This window comes from Ochotona princeps, chromosome 8 (genome assembly GCF_030435755.1).
Source record: "Ochotona princeps isolate mOchPri1 chromosome 8, mOchPri1.hap1, whole genome shotgun sequence".
Taxonomy (NCBI): domain Eukaryota; kingdom Metazoa; phylum Chordata; class Mammalia; order Lagomorpha; family Ochotonidae; genus Ochotona; species Ochotona princeps.
Window position 1 is genome coordinate 27,952,578 of NC_080839.1, and position 23,692 is coordinate 27,976,269.

Consider the following 23,692-nt stretch of genomic DNA (forward strand, 5'->3'; position numbering starts at 1 on the left):
TTTAACCTGGCAAGTTCAAAAAAAATGTAAAACTTAAACCTGAATTACTGAATATTGAATTTTTGTTTCACACCTTCTAACTTTCTGGGTCACAAAAAAAAAGCCTTTAAGATTCTTCATGTGTGACAAATACTCTGCAACCAAGGGTAGTGGTGATTTGCTATGAATCATATCTCTCTAAGGTGCTTTAGGTCTGAAATGCAGGCCACTTCTTGGCATTTTTTTTTATCAACTACAGTATCTCAAAGAATATTTCCCATTTTCTTCTTTTGCTGGTTAAAGCTAATTTTCAATATATTCTTCTTTAGTGAAATTTAATATCATTTTAGGAGATGTTCAAGTAATGTGACCAATATTTACCAAAGCATCGCTTTGGAAATTGATAATGCATTTTTTGCATTACCTTGTCATATCGATAATTTATTGCTGTGAACATCATTGAAATAATATGCAAAAACAAGTGTATAATCTCTAACTTCCTACTCCTTAATGTATGTTAAACTAAAGCTATCCTTAATGATATATGAGACCAGGAAAGTTAAAGTAGTCAATAATTAACAGATAATGAATGTTTAAAATGGGTAGTAATACAGAATTAAAAAATTATTGAAAATACTTTCTTAGTTGAGAAAAGTGTTTACTTTCCAAAAATGTTTATCATTCATGCACATCAGGTTCAGAGAATATGTGTCTGTATATATTACTTTATTGGAGACAAAGTTTTTAATTTCAGCAGCCAGAGTTAAGGTATAGATTAACCAATTTCTGTAACCTGCTCACATAATAATTCATATTCATGCAGCAGTATACAGTGATATTTTATTTGGTAGGCAAAGGTTCCATTTCAGTAGGGACTAAAATTTTCTCAGGGCATCCTGGGAACAAGATCTCAGTGAAGCAAATCACCCCATTTGTCATCAATACCTTGGTACAACTATCTTCCTTTCTGTTTTTCAATTTGTCAGTAAATGGTTACTATCAAATGCACATTTGGGTCTTCATTCTTTATTTTGGATTCGTGTGTGTGTGTGTGTGTGTGTGTGTGTGTGTAGTGTGACTGGTTGGTGAATGCATGTGCGAATATGAATATCCGGGGGAGAAAAGATTATAAGATACATATGTATATATTTTACCTTCTAATTCACACCTTCCATACAAATACTAAAACTTAACTGCAACAGAATGAAGGCTGTACATGAAAAAAAAGCAGCTGAGTCTTTTTTATATACATTCATACATATCTTCCTTAGAATAAACACTACACTGTATTCTTTAAAAAATTAAGTAATTGTGGCAATTTATAATGGTGGCAAAAAAAAATCAACTGAAATAATTGTTGCTCTGATGTCATAAAACTCCCTATACTTAGCAACACTTAGAACGTTGAATTTTCCAAAAATGGCCGAAGAGCAGAGATATATTTTGCGTTTTTCTATACAACAGGCTATAAAACATCACTTATCACAGTCCAGAAAGCACACGGAGATGGATTGTTATATAAACATGTAATAACATAGTAAGCGTGCATGAAAATTTCCCAATGATTGCCTCTATGCCCTCTTGTTAGCATTTTGAAATTTTAGTGTGAAAATCTGCCTTATGTTTCACATTTTTGAAAATAAGGCCTCCATAATTGTTTCCTTTCCTCCCAACAACCAGAAAGGGGCTTTTTGAATGTGTTCCCACACAAGTCTTCCAAAAAGCCAGCACTTCATCTCCAACAAGTTCCCACCACTGCTACAGTTGCACCAGGCGGCAAACTCTGAGGTTTGCAGGGTTGAGTCTATCCAGCAATCGGACTCTCTTCTCAGGAAAGCACTAGCACTTTGGCTAAATCCAGGATCGTAGGTAGCTTCTTTTTAGTGTTATGTTTTGTGTTGTTTCTGTGTTGTGCCTTGATGTTGTAATACTCCTTTGCTTTATGAATGCGTGCGGTCATCACTGTCTTTTAGAAATGTTCCAGCAACATAAAGACAGGCAGAGTGAATGGAAACACTGTGGATGTTAGGGAATTGATTGGCCCCTGTTTTTGTGTTTTTTTCTTTTTTTGAGAAACAAGAGCATGAGATACTTGTTTGTTTTTTTTAAAAACAGTCTTTCCTTCCTGATTGCATTCCCTGTCTTCTCTTGTATGTGCTTCGTAAAAAGGAAAGTAAATAGGTTTATATTATGTCTCAGATAAAATGACGACTATTTCTATACACGTGTCCTTCTCAGATGTCGGGATCAGACGTAATACTCTTTATCTTTGTTTTTCTTATTTTTGTTGGCGCTTTTCGCACTGCTGGGTTGTTTCTCCTTTACGACAGCCCCGTTGGACTGTGCCGAGTTACTGATGTAGTTTCGACTCTCGTCCACGTGGTAGGAGCCTTCATCTCGGTTTCTGTACTTGTACATGGCATAGAGGAGGATGAGGATGCAGAGGGCGGCAGCAGCGACGATCCCAACGACCATGCCTGTTGTACTGCTCGACTCCCGAATCACTTCTGCCGAGCCTGGGTATGGCTCTCTCCCACCTGCCCGGGTTGGGTTGGCTGCAGGAAAGAGAAAAGAACAGTAAAGGATTATTAACTTGACTGAGGGCCACGCAGCTACAATCACATTCGAATCTGTGTGAGTGTCTAATGGGACAGTCCCTTTTGCTTTAGGAAAAGTCTACTGTTGCTGTGTGGAGCTATCCCTGCGCCTCCTTGTCACTAAAGACCAGAGACTGGGAATCAAAGTGCTGTGAGAGAGATTTGTTGCCACCTTTTCTCTGTCCCAGATCAATTTTGTTAATAAGGTCATGTACGCAGAACATCAGAAAAGCTTCAGTGAGCTTTAAAGGGTGATGTTAGTGTGGTGGGTGAAAAAAATGTGAATTAAGTAAAATCACAAAGCACAACAGCTCCACCCTATAATATCAGAAGCAATCATTTTAAGAATCAAGTTGATGTTGCCACAGGACACATAGGGATAACTTTAGACTGAATAAGGTCCGGTAAATACAGAAATACAAGTCATAATGTTTAGTGTAGAAATTAGTACTGAATATTGATCATTAAGAATTTTGAATAGTCAGCATTTTGAAGTATAATTTTAGTTATAGCATCACCAAGTACTTATTTCCTTTTCTGTTCAAGATCTATTTGTGTACACATCATGGGAACGTTTTATTTATCCAGTGGCAAGGACCGAATGATGTCCAAAGCTAAACTGAGAACTAGAAATCTAGAAAATATTATTTCTCAGCTTTCAATATCTTCCTGATTAGTTTCAAGATAATACTCCTTACCAATACAGGTAATAAAAGAGTGACTGACCTAGTTATGTTCAGCTAAAAAACTCTGATTCAATCTTTTCAAAGTATAAATAAGGGTCTTGGTTGGGTCAAAGTAAAGGGTTATCAAGGTGCCTAATGTCTTCTCTACGGCCTTTTCTGGAACTAAAATTAGCTATGGGGGATGAACAAAAGGCCTAGGGTTTGGCTGGTAGAAGGGGAAGACAGGGGGGTCAGTGAGTTCCCTCAATTCTTTTAATGTAAAAGAATATGACTACGGAGGAAAGGTTCTATCCTGCTTTCTTAACGCATGTCATTTTTTTCTCTGGTTTAGGTTTTCTGTTTTCCCTCTTTCTTCTATAAAATATTAGTTTTCTGATATAACTGGTTAAAAATCTTACAACTTTCAAGATGCCATTCTCTAGAAACCATACAAAATAAATGTAAATGATATCTAGACATTGTATATACTGGATATGTATGCATACATGTGTGCTTTATGTGTAGGAATATTCCAACACTTACTCACAAGAGATATATATGCGTATATCTGAACACTTAGACACACACACACACACACACACACACACACACACACACACCCCTCAACAACTGAAACTGAACAGAGGCAGAAGACTGCAACGGTGCTTTTGTTTCACTGCTACCTGACATCACTCAGCACCTACCTTTGCTGATCTCAGCAACATTTCTTCTGCCTAAATACTCATTTTCTTGCTCTCTTTTCTCTTCTTTCCCCGAATAAATATTTACAAATATAGCCACTCACAAATCACAGTGCTCAGACTCAACGTGGCAGTGTGCTGCGCTTTGCACTTGGAAGAAGTAGCAGATAAAACCTATGCTTAAAAAATCACCGCTTGTTTTATAAAACCCTGTGTAAGGTTGCTCAATAAAGAGCCTTGGAGTTACTTCTGGGACCAGGGTAGAAGCGGACAAAGACTATAATCCACAGTATTTGATTACAGAAAATTAATTTCCTCTCAAGAGAAAACGGAGCTTAATGCCGTCACTGTGTCACTACCTGACAAACCAAAGGCAGCACTTTCTCTTTTAAATACAGTTCTCTCTGCCAAAGCATGCCAATTAGCCCAGCTGCTAATTTTCACTAAATACCAACTTGGTGCACTTTCCTTCGGCAGATCATTCTCTAATCACAGTATCTTAGAGGGCAAGAAAGGAATCTTATTTAAATACTACCTAAGTCATTTTCCCTGTTGCAATGCTTTCACGTTATGAACATTTTCACAATTGTCTCACTTGTCTGTCAGAATAAGGAGGACAGAGATAACAATTTTAACCATTCTGCTCATAATAAAATGAGAGGATTTGTTATTTAAATTTTCTTTACCTAGAATATTCACATTTATACATTCATTTAGGATTTGGCATCATCAGTGGACTATCTTACCTACAGATGTTAATTTTATGTTCTCAACTCTCAGATGTTTGCAAAAACATGTAGCATACCAACAGCAAAGGGGTGCTAAAAGTAGGATAAGACTGCAAAATCTAAAGCAAAACCTGAAATAGTTCAGTTTATCTTATAGGCCTCCCAAAGGAAAAATAATTTTTGGTGATGCCAGCCAAAATGGTGTTTAAGTTGCATTGGTTCTGTAAATATCTCCATGTAATGCTTATGTCAGGACTCTAAGTTTTATAACTTAAAAATAGCATGAAAAAAAACCCTCAAACTGAAATCTAAACTAAAAGAACAAACATTTTATCTCTACCCCATGTCCCAATTCTCACTAGAGAGTCTATACCTACCCAAATGGCAATATTTTGGATTCTTTGAAATATGTAGTTGGTTTTTAAATTTTTTTTCTATTTGTGAATCAAATCTAAATGATAAGTGATATTTTAGTTCTTTGCAATGTTGATTGGTTAACATGTGAAAAGGACAGTCACGCACACACACACACGGGGAGATGTATTCTTCAAGCTGCTGATTTATTGCCCAACTGACCGTGATAGTCAGAAGTGCCAGCCTGAAACTAAGAGTCATGAACTCCAACCAGGTTTCCTAGGTGAGTGATAAAAGCTCAGTCAAGTAGTTGGACAATCATCTGCTGTTCCTCAGTGTATTAGTGGGCAGCTGAATTGGGACTTGGGTAGCTGGGCTTCAGTGGGACATGAGCATCCTAAGTGGCAGCTTGATTTGTTACATCCATGATACAACAATGCCTGCACCTCTGAGTTTGTTCTAAGAACAGGACTGTTTATGTATCAGTGGAGCAGCTTTTTCAGATCTACTATAAAAAACTAGGGAAATTTAAATAAATTCATAAATTATAAATATGGCTTCATTCATCATCATTAATGCTTTATTTACTTCTAAAAAAATCTGAAAAAATTATTACTAAAATACAAAGAAACAATGGCTGAGGCTAAATGTATTATATTATTTGTATAAAATTAGTATAAAAGAGAGTAATCTCTTAGCCATTTATGCCAATATCAAAAAAGAGAAATCCAAAATTAATTTTCAAGTTACATGGGTCTTAGAATTTGGCATGCCCTTTAACTCCATAGTAAACTAAAATAAAACCATTTTAAAATACAGTTTGAAGCGGGGTTGTGGTATTGTGTGCAGGCTGGATCTCTGCTGAACTTCCAGTCCAGATTCCTGCTACTGCTCCTGGGAAAGCAGTGGATGATGGTCCAATTGCTTGTGCCCCTGCTTCTTTGTGGAAGACCTGAAAGAAACTCCTGGCTTTGGCCGGGCCCAGCCCCAGGGGTTGTGGCCATTTTAGAAGTACAACAAGTGGACAGAGGGCCTCTCTCTCTCTGTAGCTCTGCTTTTCAAATAAGCCAGTAAATCTTTCTTCTTTTCAAATGAAATTTATATTTCTTGCTCCTTTTTAAAAAAGTTTTATTTTTAGTTAAAAGGCAGACTGACAAAGTAAAGAAATGAAGAGGAGAGAGAAAAGATAGACAGGTATCTTTCATTTGCAGGTGCATTCATCAAATGGCTACAACAGACAAGCCTGGGTCCAGGCAAAACTAGGAGCCAGAAACTCCATCCTAGTCTCCTAGGGCTGATCTGTGGGCTGTATTCCACTGCGGGCACATTAACAGGAACCTAGACAAGATGCGGAAAAGCCAGGACTTGAACTGGCAATCCAATCCAAGATGCTGGCATGACAAAAGGAGAAATAACGTGCTGTGCCACAACACCAGCTCCAAGACATTTTAAATTCAAGTAATCTACAACATGATGTCCTCAGCAGTGCTGAAACCTGAGAAAATGCACTTGAGTTGACTCTCAGTCCTTCTCTTGTTCATTGTCCCCACAAGTTATAAAAACATTCAGAAAAACATAAAAAAGAGAGCAAGAAAGAAAAGCTAAGTGTTGGGATGTGCATTGGTTAGCGTCAGAACTTTAAAGATTCAAATCTGTTGACGCTCGTTTTTGTTTAAAACTGAGTTCATGCAACTAATTCATTATATTGAACCCAGAGACAGAAGGAGTCTAGGCTACTGAAGACTTGACAGGTACAGATGGCAATCACCAGACAAGTCAAAGCATTGATTATCCTTCCTTTGTGATGAAAAATACACATTCATATCTAGGGGCAGACTACATATTTTAATTTGAATCAAGGTCCCTAGCAGAGGAAAAACAAAATATACAAACTGAAATCTAAGGTTTTCAAGCTCATTTGTGGCTTTTTCCAATGACTCATATGGGAAAAAAATAATCATGAATTTTACATAATTTATGGGAATACTATGAAGAAAGTAATTACTTATATAATTCTATCTCCACAGTCAGAAAACTTAGGCAAGAATTCCCATTTTCACACACTCCTCAGAGTCAGATGAAATTCAGCGTAAACTTCTAATCTACTCCATATGGGAGAACACGTGAATAAAGTTGTGAAAGCAAACAACTTTCATGACTTTTCAGTGTAAACAAATCAGAAACTTTTGACTGTGATAGTGTTGGCAATGCAGTATTAGAAAAGCCATTACCTTTTCATGTTTTTTTCATAATTCTCATATTAAATATCTACAGGAAAATTCATAGGGTTATGTTAACTTAAATTCTCTCCCCCCTCTCTCTCTATCTCTCTCCGTCCTAATATCTAGCTACACCTAATGGGTTACAGAGCTTTTTAAGATGGTCTGCTTTGGCCCAGTAGTTATATCCACAACCTGGTATACTAGCTTTATAAACTGTTTCTTTTCTGGTATCTGACTAATATTATGATTAATCAGGTATGCAGAAATTTTCAAGTGTTGGAAGTTATTAATATCTCTATATTTTACTCCAAACCAATTAATTCATACCAGATGATACTCCCCTATAGAAAATGCACAATGCAAATGGCATACTCCAGTGCCTTGTCACATAAGAAGAAATTCATCTGTTGTTCTATATAAAGAGAAAGTTAAATCTTTAACAATCTTAACTTCTCCTCAAGTTTGCTAAATTAATTACCTTACAACTTGACAGGAAAGAAAATGATTCTGATGTGCCTTCATCCTTTGACAGTCCTGGGCACCATGTCTGTGAAAGACATATTTCTCCAGAATAGAAATTGAGATTCACTTAAGAATCTCCATGGGACAAATACGTTTAAGAGACATAGCGGGCACAGAGCAAAGTAGATACGTCATGGCAGCTCTCACCTCTTAGCAGCAAGTCTGGTCTTCTTCATCCTTTTGCTATTGTTCTTCACATTCTTCCCTTTCCTTTTGTCCTCAGGGCTCCCTTTCCCTGCCCCTGCCTTAAATGTGAAGGAGGGTGCCCCTCCCCAACCCACGTGAGTGAAGATCCTCAGAACAGCAGAGTGATGGCTCTGCCTTGGGGTACATGTGTTACCCAGCAAGGTAACAGAATGTATTGGCAAATCCCTAAGTTCAAGTCACTTCGTACAATAAATTTTACTGGTGAAATAGTTACTCCTATTTTGTTTCACCAGAACAATCTATGTCTTTGATAGCTGCATGATTATTTTAAAATTTGATTTTCAAACTTGGCTTTGAGGTAAAATTAAATGCTTTATCTATATAAACATTATGTGTGTACTAATTAAAAATATTGTTATAAATTTGGTAATATGGGGTGCCTAATTAAGCCTTTCTAGTTCTCAACTGGAGCCTGTTTGTATCAATTTGCATTTTTGCACTTATTATATGTTAAAAGGAAAAATAAAAAACACAGTTACTTTGGCAAAGCCATTCAAATCAAGTGATGAACGAAGCATTTACCTTTAAGGTAAATTTTTGAATATTGGTAAAATGTTGCAAAAAGACTTCGCTTTGAAAAGAAAAGCTTTTTATATCCTCAGTTATGCATTCTGGCATGGTAAACAGCAATCAAATATGGTTATTAAAAATAAAACTTCTGGGCCCAGTGCAATAGCCTAGTGGCTAAAGTCCTCATCTTGCACACAGTTGGATCCCATTTGGGCGCTGGCTCTAATCCCAGCAGCCCTGATTCCTATCCAGCTCCCTGCTTGTGGCCTGGGAAGGCAGTCGAGGACAGCCCAAGACTTTGGGATCCTGCATCCATGTGGGAGACCCAGAAGAAACCCGTGGCTCCTGGCTTTGGATTGGTTCAGCTCTGGTCATTGCAGCCACTTGGGGAGTGAATCATTGTACGGAAGATCTTCCTCTCTGTCTCTCCTCCTCTCTGTATATCTGATTTGCAGTAAAAATAAATAAATCTCTAAAAATAAAAAAAATATTTAAAAACAAATCAATAAATCTTTTTAAACAAAAGTAATTCAATAAATCTTTTTAAATGAGTGAATGAATGAATGAATGAACAAACGAATGAACGAATGAACAAGCAAATAAATAAAATTTCTTGGGTCAGGCAAGGTAACCTAGTGGCTAATGTCCTCGCCTTGCATGCACCAGGATCCCATATGGGCACCGGTTCTAATCCCGGCGGCTCCACTTCCCATCCAGCTCCCTGCTTGTGGCCTGGGAAAGCACTCCACGATGGTCCAAGGCCTTGGGACCCTGCATCCATGTGGGAGACCCAGAAGAAATTCCAGGCTCCTTGCTCTGGATCAGATCAGCTGTGACCATCACAGCCACTTTGGGAGTGAGCCTCTCTGTCTCTCTCTGTAAATGTGACTTTCCAGTAAAAATTAATAAATGTTTGAAAAATAAAACTTCTCTTTGAAATGTTTTTATTTAAAACTGTATTCACATACAATACATATACATTTTAGGGGGTACAGTGCAGTATTTCAATATGTGTCTGCAGTGAAAGTTTATCTAGTCAGCATTAGCATTTCCATGTTATGATATTTCTGTTAGGTTTGCTTCCAGTTCTTTCTATAGTTGGATGGCATTATTGTGAGCCACAGTCATCCTGCTGTGCTGTGGAACAGAACTTGTTATTTTTGTCGGTACCGTGATCCCCTTTGTCCAATTTTTGCCTTATGCCCTCTCTCTCCAGTCATCTCAGCCTCTGGTAATCACTGTTCTGAATTCAGGTTCACTAACAAAACACTGATTTATGTTTCCACAATCTGCATGAGAGATGGTGCTCAACGTATCAATTCTTGAGATAGTAAACAATGAACTCGTGTGTAGTTTAATCATTTGTTTTCACTGATGTTTCCTTCAGCTATTCCCGTCATCACTTAGATTCCACTTTTGTAGAACTATTTTGTATACCGGAATGAGCTCTTCTGCCACTGTTAGCTTTAGGCTGTTTGCAACATTAGGTTTCAAGTAAGATTGTACTTTCCAGGTAGTTTTCCAAACTGCTTCTATCTCTTCGATATAGGCTGTTGATGCAATTACCAACTATTTTCATGTCTTCAGCATAGACTATTAATATATAGTTATGCCACCAATCATGACCTTTTGACATCAATAATAAGGCAAGCATCGTTATATACTGAAAAAGCAGCTTTGGGGCTTTGAGAAAGCAAATTGTAAGGAATCAGCATTATGAAGTAATAATAATGAGAAAAAGGTATCACTGGCAAAAAAAATACAATGTGAACATAGATTTCAGACCAAGAGGGGTATATAATGGACTATTAAATCCTACAGTACTCAAGATGTATTATTCTGTTAGATAAAATTATTGGGTATCCTGTTTTACACAGATTAAAGTGTTCTTTGGCAAGATATATTTATTAAATTTTATTTCACAAGAGACTGATCAGTCTGTTTTTAATTATAGACTCAGTCAATTTTTAAATGTCTTTCCCTACCCCATCTGTGAAAAACTAGTTGTATAAGATCATGTCATTAGATCACAATCCTATAGCATGTCTTCATAGATATGGACATTACTAAAACACTGTGTTAGTCTTGAAATAAAGTGGAAGATTTGTCTTTTCTGTCATCTAGTTTTATTACTATTATGAAAAGAAAATTGGAATTGTAGGTTATTGGGGTGTTTGGGAATTGAGAGTAGCACTCTTTCCACTCTCCCCAACTCCTCCCTCCCCGAGTTTATTCTTCCTTTTGTGTGTGTGTGTGTGTGTGTGTGTGTGTGTGCTTCAAAACAACCAGAGGAATAACTACAGTGCAATCTCTCAAAGAAGAATATTTACATGTCACTTTTATAGAAAGGAGGTACACAATGATTTCATGACACACAGTAATTTCAACTTAAGCTGTAGTTTTATGAAAAGCAATGAATGCCCTGCACATTCTGACATGCACAGCTGCAGGTCAGACAAGAGGCTTGAGACAAGACATGTCAAATATATATTAGTTCTTCCCCAGTGTCTTGGAGAATCAGAAATAACTTGGAAATCAATAAGCTTTGCCATTACTTTTTCATAGCTATTTTCCTCTGCTGCTTTCAAATCACTAATGCACATGTTGGAAAGGAACTTCAGGGGCCACTATTCTGAGATGGAGAGGATTGCTGTGGTCTTCGGGAATCAATGGCACTGCAAGCGACGGCCTGCAAGGCACATAAGAACTTTTCATGTGTCTATACAATGGACAGCCCTAAGAACTACACGCTACAATCTCACTTGTCACCACATTAGACAGGAAGAACAAAGGACAATTGCATCCTATATGACACCAATGACAAATAACAAAGGAACATGCAGCTTCTCCTTTTCCCTGGGGTAAGCCATAGCAAAACGGCAAGCACAGAAAACCCTGTTCTCAAGAATTCTGCTCATGCTAGACTGTATGTCCACAGCTTCACTATCTGCAAGCTTCATAAACTTTTTATGTAGTCACTGTATCCATGACTTTCTATGGAAACATCGTGACAGTTACTAAAATGCTAAGAGTCTGCTACAATGGATTTTTGCCTTCTCTCACAGCTACCTACTAAAATCCATCTAGCTTTTCTTTCTTTCAACAAGTTACAGTCAAAGTATTACTGATTTACTCAAGTCCAAAACCCTTATTTTCCTGCCTGTGTAAATCGTTATTATTCCTCAGGATTTAGTATAAATGCCCCATACTTCGTGACATCTTCTCTAATCGCCTCCTTATGTCAACAAATACATAGTGAGTGTTTCGGTAGCAGGTCTTGGAACAGGTATTTGATTTTAAAATTATGAAAGTGTTCAGCAGGTAGGAGAAAGTAGACTTTTATGAAGTACTTTTAACTGTAATTAATTTCAGTACTTCCTTAGTCCTCATCTCCACAATTTCTTCAATAATAAAATTAAATATGAGATTGCTTTAATCAAGCCAGAAATCACTAATCCTCTGCTAGACAGACTTAGGATCAATGTGCTTAAGGTATAAATATTTCTGATATCTAAAGTACAAACGTTTCTGATTCTGCATTTCTTCCAATAATATGCTGCTGAATCCCAGTGACTGACATCATGAAGCTATTTAAGGTTAGTCAAATCAGCAGTCTTCACTGTGATTCATTTGGGTACATGACTTACATCAGCATCATTGACACTCACAGCACCACAAATAGTTGACAGTAAAGTTGGGGCTTTTTTCTCAATTCATTAGAGAACTGCAAAAAGTTTCTAAGACACTTTTTAGTGTAGTTGCTACTACAGTGAAAGTTGTCATCCTTTAGACCAAATGTCCCATAATTCTCAGGCAGAAAAAAAGCCACAGAGGCCATAATTGAGAAAATCAGTTTAAAAGCTGGGTACCCAGAGACTTTGCATGAATTTTTCATCAAAATGTATTGCATTTCAAAAAATGCAAGGGAAGCTATATTTTGAAATGTAGATGAGACTCTTTATTACTGATCTCTCTTCAACTAAGCTTCTGGATGGCAAAATCGCTTCTCTTCCTGGGAGCTCATTTACTATAACACCCAGAAATATGTACACCCAGAAATCATTTTTCTTAAAATGCATTTCATGTTTTACCTACAGATATTTGAACAATTCATCTTTACTCTAACTCTGCAGATTGTTCCAAAAAAATCTCATGATAAGGAACTAGAAATTTTTGGAAAACCGGCTTATGGCACCAATATTACAGCTAACGCAGCGAGGAATGCGTGTGTGTGTGTGTGTGTGTGTGTGTACGTGAATTTTCAACCATTCCTTTGAATTCTCTCACATGTTGCTAACGTGTCTGTTTTTTATCATGGATTTACATTACAAGCCTGGATTTTAAAGAGCTCCAGGACCACAATACCTTGGAGTTAACGTGTATTGCATTACCAAAATTCTCTTTGTCAAATGTTACCTTGATTTATGCTTACATGGCTCTTTGAAATTTTTATTAATATAAAGGGAACAGATTTTGTGCATTCTCTAAGTAATGTCCCACTTTCCTTGCTCTCCTCCGCCCCCACAACATCCCTCCCTCTGCCCTCTCTTCATCATTTTTTGCAAAGATATGTTAATCCTCAAAATGGATTAGATGATTTAGGTCTATTTTTGGATCATTTAATTTTTTTCTGATACACAATATAGTTACTACGATTTCTGACAATAAAGCATCTAAATGTCCTTTTTAATCTTAACTAGCAGCTGTTACTCTTAGTAATTGGTGGTATTTGGTGGGCTCTGTACTAGGTACTTTGCACACATTATCCAAGCAGCAAACGCCCTGTCATGAACCACTCTGGAGTATAGCCATTAACATCTCAGGAAAGGAAAGCCACTCTCAAAGAGTTAACGTTTAGGCACATCCAGACCTATCTTTGGCTACTAGAGTTTGATAAATCCTATATATATATATATATATATATATATATATATATACCTGCTTTTTACAATAGGCACTTATAGTTCCACACAATATCAGGAAAGCAGCAATAAGAAACTAGGACAGGTATTAATCAATCAAAATGTACCGCTGCTAACCTTCTGACCTGACCACTGGCAATTTATGATTCCCTCATAGTGACACTTAAATACTGATCTTCTATAGTTACATTTCAAACCGGATCAGCCAAAAAATGTATATGGCCTTTTTTCTTCTTATTTTGCCACCTAAGTTCATAGAACTTCCATTCATCAAAAGGAAGTCTTTACATACAGCCACTCCCATGGACCTGTGCCCTTAGTAGTATGTAAAGACTTCTTTTGATGAATGGAAGTTCTATGAACAGGCGGCAAAAAAGAAAAAAAGGTCATATACCTTGGAAAGCATATTGTTTCATGCCCTAAATTGTGGTGCTGCATGTGGAAAGTTTTTTTTGTTTTGTGCCTCTGTGTGTGGGGGAGGGAAAAAGGGAGTACTGAAGGGGATGTGGGGAGATGCTTTCTGTTCTATGAATTTGGAGTGCATTTAAATTCTCCCATAACTTTATTATAATGATTTCTATTTAGATATGGGAGGGAATGCATTGTCCAAGATCACTGCTTGGTTATAGCAGACGCCCATGCTTATTACCTTGGAAACAATAACTCTGACCAACTTGTAGGGTTTCTTTCTAGAATTATTCATTCAGCTTCTCCCCTTCCTTCCTTCTCTCCTCCGGAGCTGCATGGTGAAGCAGACTTCTGCTGCAGAACTGGGTGCTGGGTCCCAGGTGCACTCCTCCTCAGACAGGTGTCTGCAGAGCATCTTTCAAAGCCCAAATGATTCTGAGTAATGGCACAGCATGCAGTTTTCTTGAGTCAATTCACTTTGGGTCATCACTTTTGTATCCCTGTCATGAAGCTACTGTTGTCTAAATTATCTTTGATGGGAAAAGATCAGATTCACTTTGGCGGAAGTATCATCGCTAAAGTGAAAGATTAGACAGCTTCCTCCTGGAGTCTATTCGAGGGAAGTGATTCCTCGAATTAGGACATACAGAAGGCCAGATACTTGTCATGCGGACATGAGCTTGCACGGGTGGACACAACCAGTAAAACAGGCTGATCAGAGTATTCTGAAGTGTCTTAAGAGGAAGAACAAGATGGTTAAAATAACTATTTCCTTCCAATAAAGCTCTGTAGGACATAGGGCTATTCCTCCTATATCCACCCCCGCCACTACCAAAAACATAAGCATAGATGGTAATGTGCCCTTCTCCAACACAGCCAAACCAACACGGTTATCTTACTGGTTTCACAGAAGTTACTGAATGTATCTCAGAAAAGTTTCCAGATACTAAGTGCCAGTTACTGGCATTTCCTCTTATAGACTACAGAAACAGATTTATTTTCATTTGTGTTATAGTTCGATCCTCAGTTAATTTTCTATTATTATTATGAAAGCCATCTTACATTACCCAAGTATTTATGCAGGAGACTATGCTAAGTGCTTTATTTCACACACATCACCTCGCTTTATCCACAATGTATTTAACATTGTTTATGTAACTTTACATATGCAACATATTGAGAGGACAAAACTCACTAATTTGTTTCTGCTTACCTACTGGTAAAGAAACTGAGACTTCAATTCAGATATGACCTTTCAACTTTACTCAATTACACACACCATTTCAGGATGTGCTCATGGATGTGGTCACACTAGCACTTCTGTTTCCCCTGATCTGTTGCTTTAATGTACTTGATGACCCCTGGCTGCTGCCATCTTTCATCAATCATTCTTTAATAAATTAACCTTATCTTTCCTATTTTATTATCAATTCCAGGCTTCTGTTAACACCCAATAGATGGGCAAGAAGCTACTAATGATAAATGAGTCAATCACATGTCAGTTAGTTGAAATGAGATTGTCAGCTAAAGTGAAATGTAGCATTTACTTAAACCACATGGACTAACAATGAAAGTGTATTTACTGACCATGAAAGTGGCATTTGCCCAGTGAAATGAAAGATATGCTGACTTATCCCTGAAATCATTTGACAAAATAGAATTATATAAGGTACCAAGAAAACTCCACAGGAAACCGATGCTACCAAAAGAGGTATTTGACACAAATTGTAAGAGAACATGGCATTATTCTCCTGAAATTTCATGTTTTCATAAGAGATAGACTTAATCTATATTTTTCTAAATCTATACTATATTTCTCTCTTCAAGGTTGGTGAATACTTTACAGGATTGAAATATATCTTATTGTCTCTTTCCAAAGCATGATAAGACATGTGTCGCATTTTAGAAAATCTTTTATGGTATTCAGGACTTTCTAACAAAGACTCAGAATGTGAAGCAGGTCATAAATGCCTTAAGGCTGGATACAAGTAGGCTGCCTTAAATCTTACTCTGAGTCATTACCGAACAGATTTTTCTTTTACTTACTATAGGAGGATTTTGTATTGTCAGTCATCTATTTTTAACTGACTTTTAAGTAAATTTAACTCAGTAAGACTCACTAACATGCTAAGTAATTATTATAATCAGTCAGTCATGTATTCGCAGATATTTTAATAATGCCCACTCTAACACCAAAATGGACTGTGCTCATTTTTCATTAAGATCAAATCTGTATGCCTTATGAGGGAATTTCACTGCAAGACATAATAATGCATGCACTGGCGCAAAGCCAACGCTGGTAGCAGTAAGCCCTCCACCTATCACTGGATTTATCGTAATTATCTGTCAAACCTTTAGTATGTGCCAGATAAGCACTAAGTAAGCCTTTTCCTTTTGCAAGCCCATAATTCTTTCTAATTTTTTTATTATTATCATTTTCCATGATATAGTTTTATAGGTTTAGGGATTCCACCTGCCGCTTCCTCTCTCCTTCCTGCCCCCCCCCCACATATCATTACAGAAGTATAATCATTTAGTAACAGTTTCAAGTTTAACATTCTGCTATTTAAGTATATCAGGGCACTGTAGGCATAGGTAACGGTAAAAACTCCAGGATCAAATTGCCAAGGTATATTTAAGAGTTTCATTGGCAATCCTCCTTTTATTCAGTAGAGATGTGTACTAGACTTCTCTTCACTTCCCAGTAAGCTAGTTCCCATTATACAGTTCATCTTTGAGAATATATGTATATACTTGCTTACCTATGTATATGTTTGTTTTGTATTTTGTTTGAAGGCTGCCCTATATCAGAAAGGATGCATGGCATTTGTCATTTTGAGACTGGCAACGCCATACTTCTATTGTCATTATACATTTCACAGATTAACAAACTGAGCATCAAAAAGACTAAGCAACTTCCTCAATATCAGCAGCGGGTTATACCTCAAAGTGGCTGTTAGACTAAAGTCCTGGCCACAACTAATATTCGTTTTCTTTTTCATACCATATCACAATTCTTACAAAATGTTTTGAGTTTTCCTAAAATGTGACATGGATCCATCTAATTATATTGCTTAATTTAAAGATAATGAAAGGGTAAAAATAGTTCAGGTTAAATATAAATTCTAATACTGTAAAGAAGACAAAATGAAAACAGCTCTTATTTGTATTCCTGTTCCTTTCCTCCTATAAGCTAATCTGAATGAATGAAAACTGGTTGCTGGGAAAGTTGACTTTGGATGACCAAACTACAGATATTGCATTCCCTGTCCGTCCTTAGAGTAACTGCAGTTTCAAATGATTTCTTTGTCCCTCGAATATGTAAATATTTTTAAAGCCTCTTGCCAATTTTATAACCCAGGATTGACTTAATCAAGGGTCTAGGACCTGTAATGTAACCTTCAGGAAAGGTAGGGCCACTCTCCTCCACTTTCCATTGGAAGGGAAAGAGACTTACTTTAGTGCATTCCAGCTCCCAGTCATGAATGTACCTCAGAACATGAGCTTATGAGGTTACTCAAAAGAGAAAGTTTCTGTTCCTTTGGGTGAATCCATTTTCAACACAATCAGCCACAACTTCTTCCATCCCAGTTAAGACTTCACTAGCCAGTGCCAGCATTGTGGCACAGAAGCTTAAGATGCAGGCATTCTATATGGTTCAGTTTGCAGTTTCCACAGATCCGCTTCCAAGCCAGTGTGGGAATGCAGCAGAGGAAGGGCTGGGTGCTAGGGCCTGTGCACCCATATGGGAAACTTGGACGCAGCTCCTGGCTCACAGCTGGCCTCACTCCAGTGGCTGCGGCATTCAGAGAGTGACTACAAGCCAGGAAGTCTCTCCATCTCTCCCTCTCTGTTTAACAGTGACTTTCAAATGGATGAATATAGCTTTAAATTAAAAAAAAAACCCTCAATATCCATTTTTATCAACAACCAACTAGCTAAACTCTGGATGAATTCTGACTTTCCTCTTGTGATAGTCTTGAATATATTCGTAGATTAACTTTCTTTAATGTAATTTATTGGAAAACTAAGAAGGATATCTAATGTTGGCCTTTTTTTAATCATACCAGTGTAATACTTATATTGCAGTGTTAAAGAGGATTAGGTGTTATGCAAAAGAAGAATATCCTATGCCAACATTTTGGACCCTGAATGCTAACTAATGGACCAGTATCCAAAGCCCAGCTTCCCTATGGTACACTCTAACAATTAGTTGGGGTGACTCTGCCCACCTGCTAGTTAGGAAATACTCTAATGTCCTCCAAAATGGAATGCTTATTATTGCTGTTTTTCTGGCTACAGTTCAAAATCTTCCATTTTAACAGCAATGTGTTGGCTATAAGTGGCTAACTAAACTCACGTTAAAAAATTAAATAATAATCAATTTAAATGTATAACAAAATTCTCTTCCATTCAGTCTCTAAAATGTGACCAAATAAGTTATATATTCCTTCAATTGATTGTGAGTACTTATTTAACGAAAAGATGCGCCTTGTTCAATATACATATCTTTTCTACCTAATGTGGTTAATGGCATCAGTTTAACAGAAATCTTTTGATCTTTTATCCAAACAGCACACTGGGAAAAACACTCAAATTACATAGTAATTGCAACAAATTTAGCCTAATGAATAGTAATTCATGTAAAGGACCTTTTGCCATCATATCTAAATTTCTGCCTTGGAATGATTTAAATGAACATCTGAAAATGAATCCTATGCTTTTGAGGCTGTCCAAATTTTAGAGAAACAACTTTCTGCATTCCAGGAAACTAAAATGCCACATTTTCTAAACTCAACAGCTCATGAACTACCTCATATTTCACTGTGTAACTTAATCTCTCTGAATCTGATTAGCTCGGAAAATATTTCATAGTGCTGAAAACCATGAAATAGGATAATATTTGTAAACAACTAAAAATAATGATGAAAACAGGGTAAGTTTTACTAATCGCAAGTTAACATTTATCATTTCTCCTTACTCACGTAAACCGAACCCAAGAGCAATGTGACCCACCTGAGTGGGAGTCAACTGTTTAACTCCGAATGGCTCTACTATCCACCACATTTCCACTGGCCCCACCAACGTTTAAGATATTGCCACAAAAAGAGAGTAATCTTTGCCTTCTGTGACTAACCAGATAACTTACTACTGAATGAGTCTTTTATCTTTCTAGACAAAGGTTTAATTGACTTGGAAGTGGCCCAACATTCTATTAGCTACCCAAACTGCCTACAACATATACACTCACAGAGAATTGATATATTATTCTTAGCTCTTTCTTAACACAGCTCCTAGGAAACAAGAAACAGTTTCTGTTCCCCTGGTAACAACTAACAAAGTAGAATTATTGAATAGGAAACTCTTACATCAAAGAAGAGGATAATCTTCATTTATGGTTGTGGATATTAACGTAAAAATAATCTGCTTGGGGGGACCAGTGCAATGATGGCATTACAGGCTAATCCCCCATCTGCAGAGCCAGGATCCCATACAGAAGCTGGTTCGAGTCCTTGCTGCTCCATTTCTGATCCAGATACTTGCTTATGACTTGGGAAGGGAGTAAAGGATGGCCCAAGTGCTTGGGTACCTGCAGCCATTTGAGAAACCTGGAAAAGAGCTCCTGGCTTTGGATCAGCTCCAGCACTGGCTTCTGTGACCATTTGGAGAGTGACCTCATGGATGGAAGACCTCTCCCTGGCTCTCCTTTTCCCTATTCAAAATCTGCCTTTCAAACAAAAATTAGTCAATCTTAAAAAGAATCATTTGTTTCAACCTTCTTCTGGAATTTTTAGAATGAATTCTATTTTGAAGAGCACCCCCCCAACTAGAATTCCTAAGATAATTTTAGGTCACCTTGGAACATAAGTGGTTTTGCAGGGTTATTACATTGTCAAGTTACTAAGTGAATTAAAAATGTAGGATTTGAAAAAAATAATCTGCTTTTCAAGACTAATGTTCATGTGAATAAACATTGAAAAATAAACTTGTGTAGTGAGAAGATTTGTAATAGCACACATATATAACACTTATTACGAGTAATCTTAAAATATGCTTTCCAGATTAATTCATTTATGCAACAGCCTCATTTTTGGTTGCTGGTAAAGCAAAAAAAAAAAAAAAACCACAATGAAAAGGTCATCCATCTGTCATGTGCCTAGGCAGTTTAAATCAAGCGTTTTAGGACAAGAGTGCCCTGTGTCCTAGTTACAGATCACTGCTTCTGATTTCTACCTATTGGCTAAGAGTCACAGCTCAATTAGTCCTCCTGAGTATCATATATGCTCTTTTATATTCTAAAAACTGTTTTTATCAATGCAAGGCTAGCATCCAGCACTCTCTGGGTGGCACAGAGTGATAGGAATCAAGTATAATTGAGTTTCATGTCTTCATACCCAGGAGCCTGTCCCTGGACCAGCCTCAACACATACAGTTCTCATCAGGAGCTCTGAGTGGTGTCATCAGTTGCCCACCAATTCCCAGTCAGGAAAAGTAACAGTATTATGTAAATGGAAAAAATGCTTGAATGTTCTTTTTATATAACTAAATTGAAAAAATAGGAAAGCTGCCATTTGTGTCCTACTTTTAGAATGGCAAAGAGCGTCTTAAATATATTCACTTAAATTATCCCAATAACTCTGAAAACACAGGTGATATTTTAGTGTCACAGGTATATAAATAAACAGATAATCAGAACAACAAATTAAAATAGAATGCATCTTTGATAGAATGAAGGACATCCCTTGTTAGAATTTACCTCCATGTATTGGCTTTCTATTTTTTCCTCTTACAGCTTAGAACACCAGAGATGTGGAATAAAATTCTATAAAACCTCATCAGGGTAATACTGGCAGCCTAGAAAATGTACAACTTTGCTCCTCAAAAAGAGTGCTGAGTGGCACCATACTTCAACTAATATGTATTAAGAGGTATAATTTATTGGTCCTTAAAGGCAATTTTTTTTCCATTAACAGCCTGAGGAAGACACCTAAATCATGAGTAAGCTCGTTTCCGGAGATAAGGACAAGGTTCAGCGTGACAACAGAACACTTCTACACCTCTTCACAGAGGTCTGCTTTCACTCCCTGAGGACACGGTGAGTGAGTACAGTAGATAGATCCAGTTCTAAAAATGTTCCTCAATGTTTCCTTTCTAAACAGTCAATATTCCAAAACAGGACTAATATGTTAATATTCAAAAATAGGACTAACTAATACTTGGAATGCTTTTTCAAAATCAAGGATCTCATTATATTCAGAATCTAATGATATCTGGAAAATAATTATTGTCCCTAATATTTTATATTTTTATTCAAGATGAACAGCAACTTGCAAAAAGAGATTTCAGAAACCAATACATTAAAGTTACAGATATCTGCAGTGGAGTAACCTATAATGAAACAGTGTTCAAACAGAGTGAAAAATATACCTCTATTCCTTAACAAAAATTTAAAAGGTTGGAAAAGAGACCAATATTTTTTGTGTGGAACCTGTGGCACAAAGAGAACAAGTCCTGCTAAAAAAAGGCAATACCCCATGAAACATTAAAGACAATCATAGAGAAGGAATCACAGGGAAAGACAATGCAGAAAGAGGTTTGAGAAAATGCCAACAGAAAAGGGAAACTCGAGGTTTAAATGAATCAAGACCAGGATCAGCAAGATCACAAAACAAGCTTATAGCAAATGACCCCACTTGTTGCAACAGACTTTGAAGCACACATTTGAATGGGAACAAATGAAATGAAACCTAAATGAAGGAAACCTTGAAGCAAAGGATAACAAGGTGAACTGTGTTTGGTAAGACAGTCAAAGTAGCTATGAGAAGATAGTAACTGCTTTACTTGTATTTTGGGCAAGAGACTGGTTCATATAACAGAAGCAATGTTTATGAAACACGCCCATGCAAGAAACAAGGCAATCTGGAGTTTCATGAAGTTGTCTTCTGTGTTGGCCACAGGCTATGTATTAATGAACCAATAATGGATGAGTAAACAGGACTCATTCAGATGTAAGACGATAAAGACAGAAAGAGTTTCTGGAGTACATTATCAACAATCTGCTACTAACTTTCCACAATTATGAAATATAGCAAGGCAAACAAATTCAAGTGACTGAAAAAAAAAAAGGGAAGAGTATAATGAAGTGGTTATCTCTGACTTTCCCTTTTCCTTTCCCCTACCATCCTAGCCTGTTCTTAGCTGGTGCCATCGAGATATGGAAAGCCGACGAATTAGGCTATAAAGATTGGTTAATAAGAACCAATAAACAGTGGCTGGAAGAAATCAGTAATTTCAGCTCAAGAAAGAAAACAGTTATTTTATGAGCACACTGATATACAAAGTATTCAAAGTCAGAATTCTGTATAAAAAAGATGAAAATCCATACACAGGCAACAAACATAAATTTACTCCAAAGGAAAAATCAGCAACTGCTGTAATTCATAATAACCTATAATGTATAAATCTCTGAAAAAGGCCAGCATTGTAGTACAATGGGCAAAGTCGTCACCTGTGATACTGGCATCCCATATGGATGCTTGTTCCAGGTCCTGGTTCCTCTACTTATGATCTAGCTTCTTGCTAATGTCCTGTGAAAGTAGCAGACGATGACCCCAATCGTGGGTCACATCCGACGAGGCAGAAGCTCCTCGATCTCCCTGACCCTCTCTGTACAGCCGCCTTTCTAAATAAATAAATATTAAACACACTACTGAAAACATCAAACTCCTTCAAGAAAATACTAATTTGAAAAAACAAAATCAACTATAAATGCCCCTTCCCACCACACATACCTGACTTTATCATATAAGCAGTATCTACTGAAAAATACAAGACAACTTGAAATACAATGTGCTGGTTTGAGATATTAACACAACAAAAACTGGATGTGTGAGCCCAAAAGGAAATGCAAAAAGAAAATCTGAGGGTGGAGAAAAGCAAAGAATGGATTGATATATCACAATGACAAAGAAATCAGTAGCTTTTTTGTTTTAATAACACAAAGTGGGAATATGAATGAAACACAGGATGCATCTTGGCCAATAGACTCAAGACAGTGTCATGAAGTGAACCTATCTATCCAGAAACCCAGAATGGAGTATTAAGAACAATCAATGAGGTAAGGGAATTGGACAGGTCACTATCAGATATCTAGTCATTTGGTATGGCGGATGATTCTGAGGGCTGGGAACATTGAAAGGTGGTGTGGAGACTAAAGGAAAGGGCATGAGAGCATACAGAGCCTGGATCCTCAGGCCCTCTTTGGCTGGGCTGACAGCTGAGTGTGTCATCTCCACCTGCAGCTGCCCTGACCGAGCTGACAGTCAGCAGCTACCACTAGTTGGAACAGAATGAGTAGAGGTGCTTTAAAGGGTCACTGTTCACAAGAAAGGAAAACCAGTTACTGTGCCATGAAGGCCTCACTAATAAACAAAGAAATTATTGAATATTAAGAAACACCACACTATAAAGAAAACTAATGGAAATGATCCTAATACTCATATTGTGACTATTTAGAATCGATCCAGAACACAAGTAATTCATTTTTTGTGTTCACAGCCTCCCTTCATGGTATAAGGGCTGTATAGAAACAGTAATTATGTGTTAGTCATAGCAGAAGAAATGCAAACATATTATAAAAAAAGGAGGAAAAATTATGCACAGACTACAAGTAAAATACATCAGCTTGCATTTTAAGGAAACCTGGCAACACTGAAATATTTCCCTCTTAAATGTATCAAGGACTCTACCTGCTGTTTGTTTTACTATTGCCATAATACTCTCACTTCCAAAATTCAGAAATACATCACTTAAGAGAATTTGCTAGCAGAGTGAGTGGTAGGTCCCTTTTGTTGGCAGAAAGGTCAAATAATTTTCC

General features: G+C 37.1%; 1 protein-coding gene across 8 annotated transcripts in view; it reads right to left on the minus strand.

Moving 5' to 3' along the window:
• Nucleotides 1–692: 692 nt before the first annotated feature.
• The window catches only part of NRXN1 (neurexin 1), a 1,084,317-nt gene continuing 1,061,317 nt past the window's right edge, over nt 693–23,692 (minus strand). For 4 of the 8 annotated variants that reach the window (XM_058667775.1, XM_058667773.1, XM_036497757.2 and 1 more), the window contains one exon: nt 693–2,534. In XM_058667775.1, the coding sequence (XP_058523758.1) occupies nt 2,227–2,534 (308 nt within the window). In that variant the 3' untranslated portion in view covers nt 693–2,226. The remainder of the gene's footprint in view (nt 2,535–23,692) is intronic. The other 4 variants (XM_058667774.1, XM_004580152.3, XM_004580157.4 and 1 more) reach the window with 1 other exon arrangement.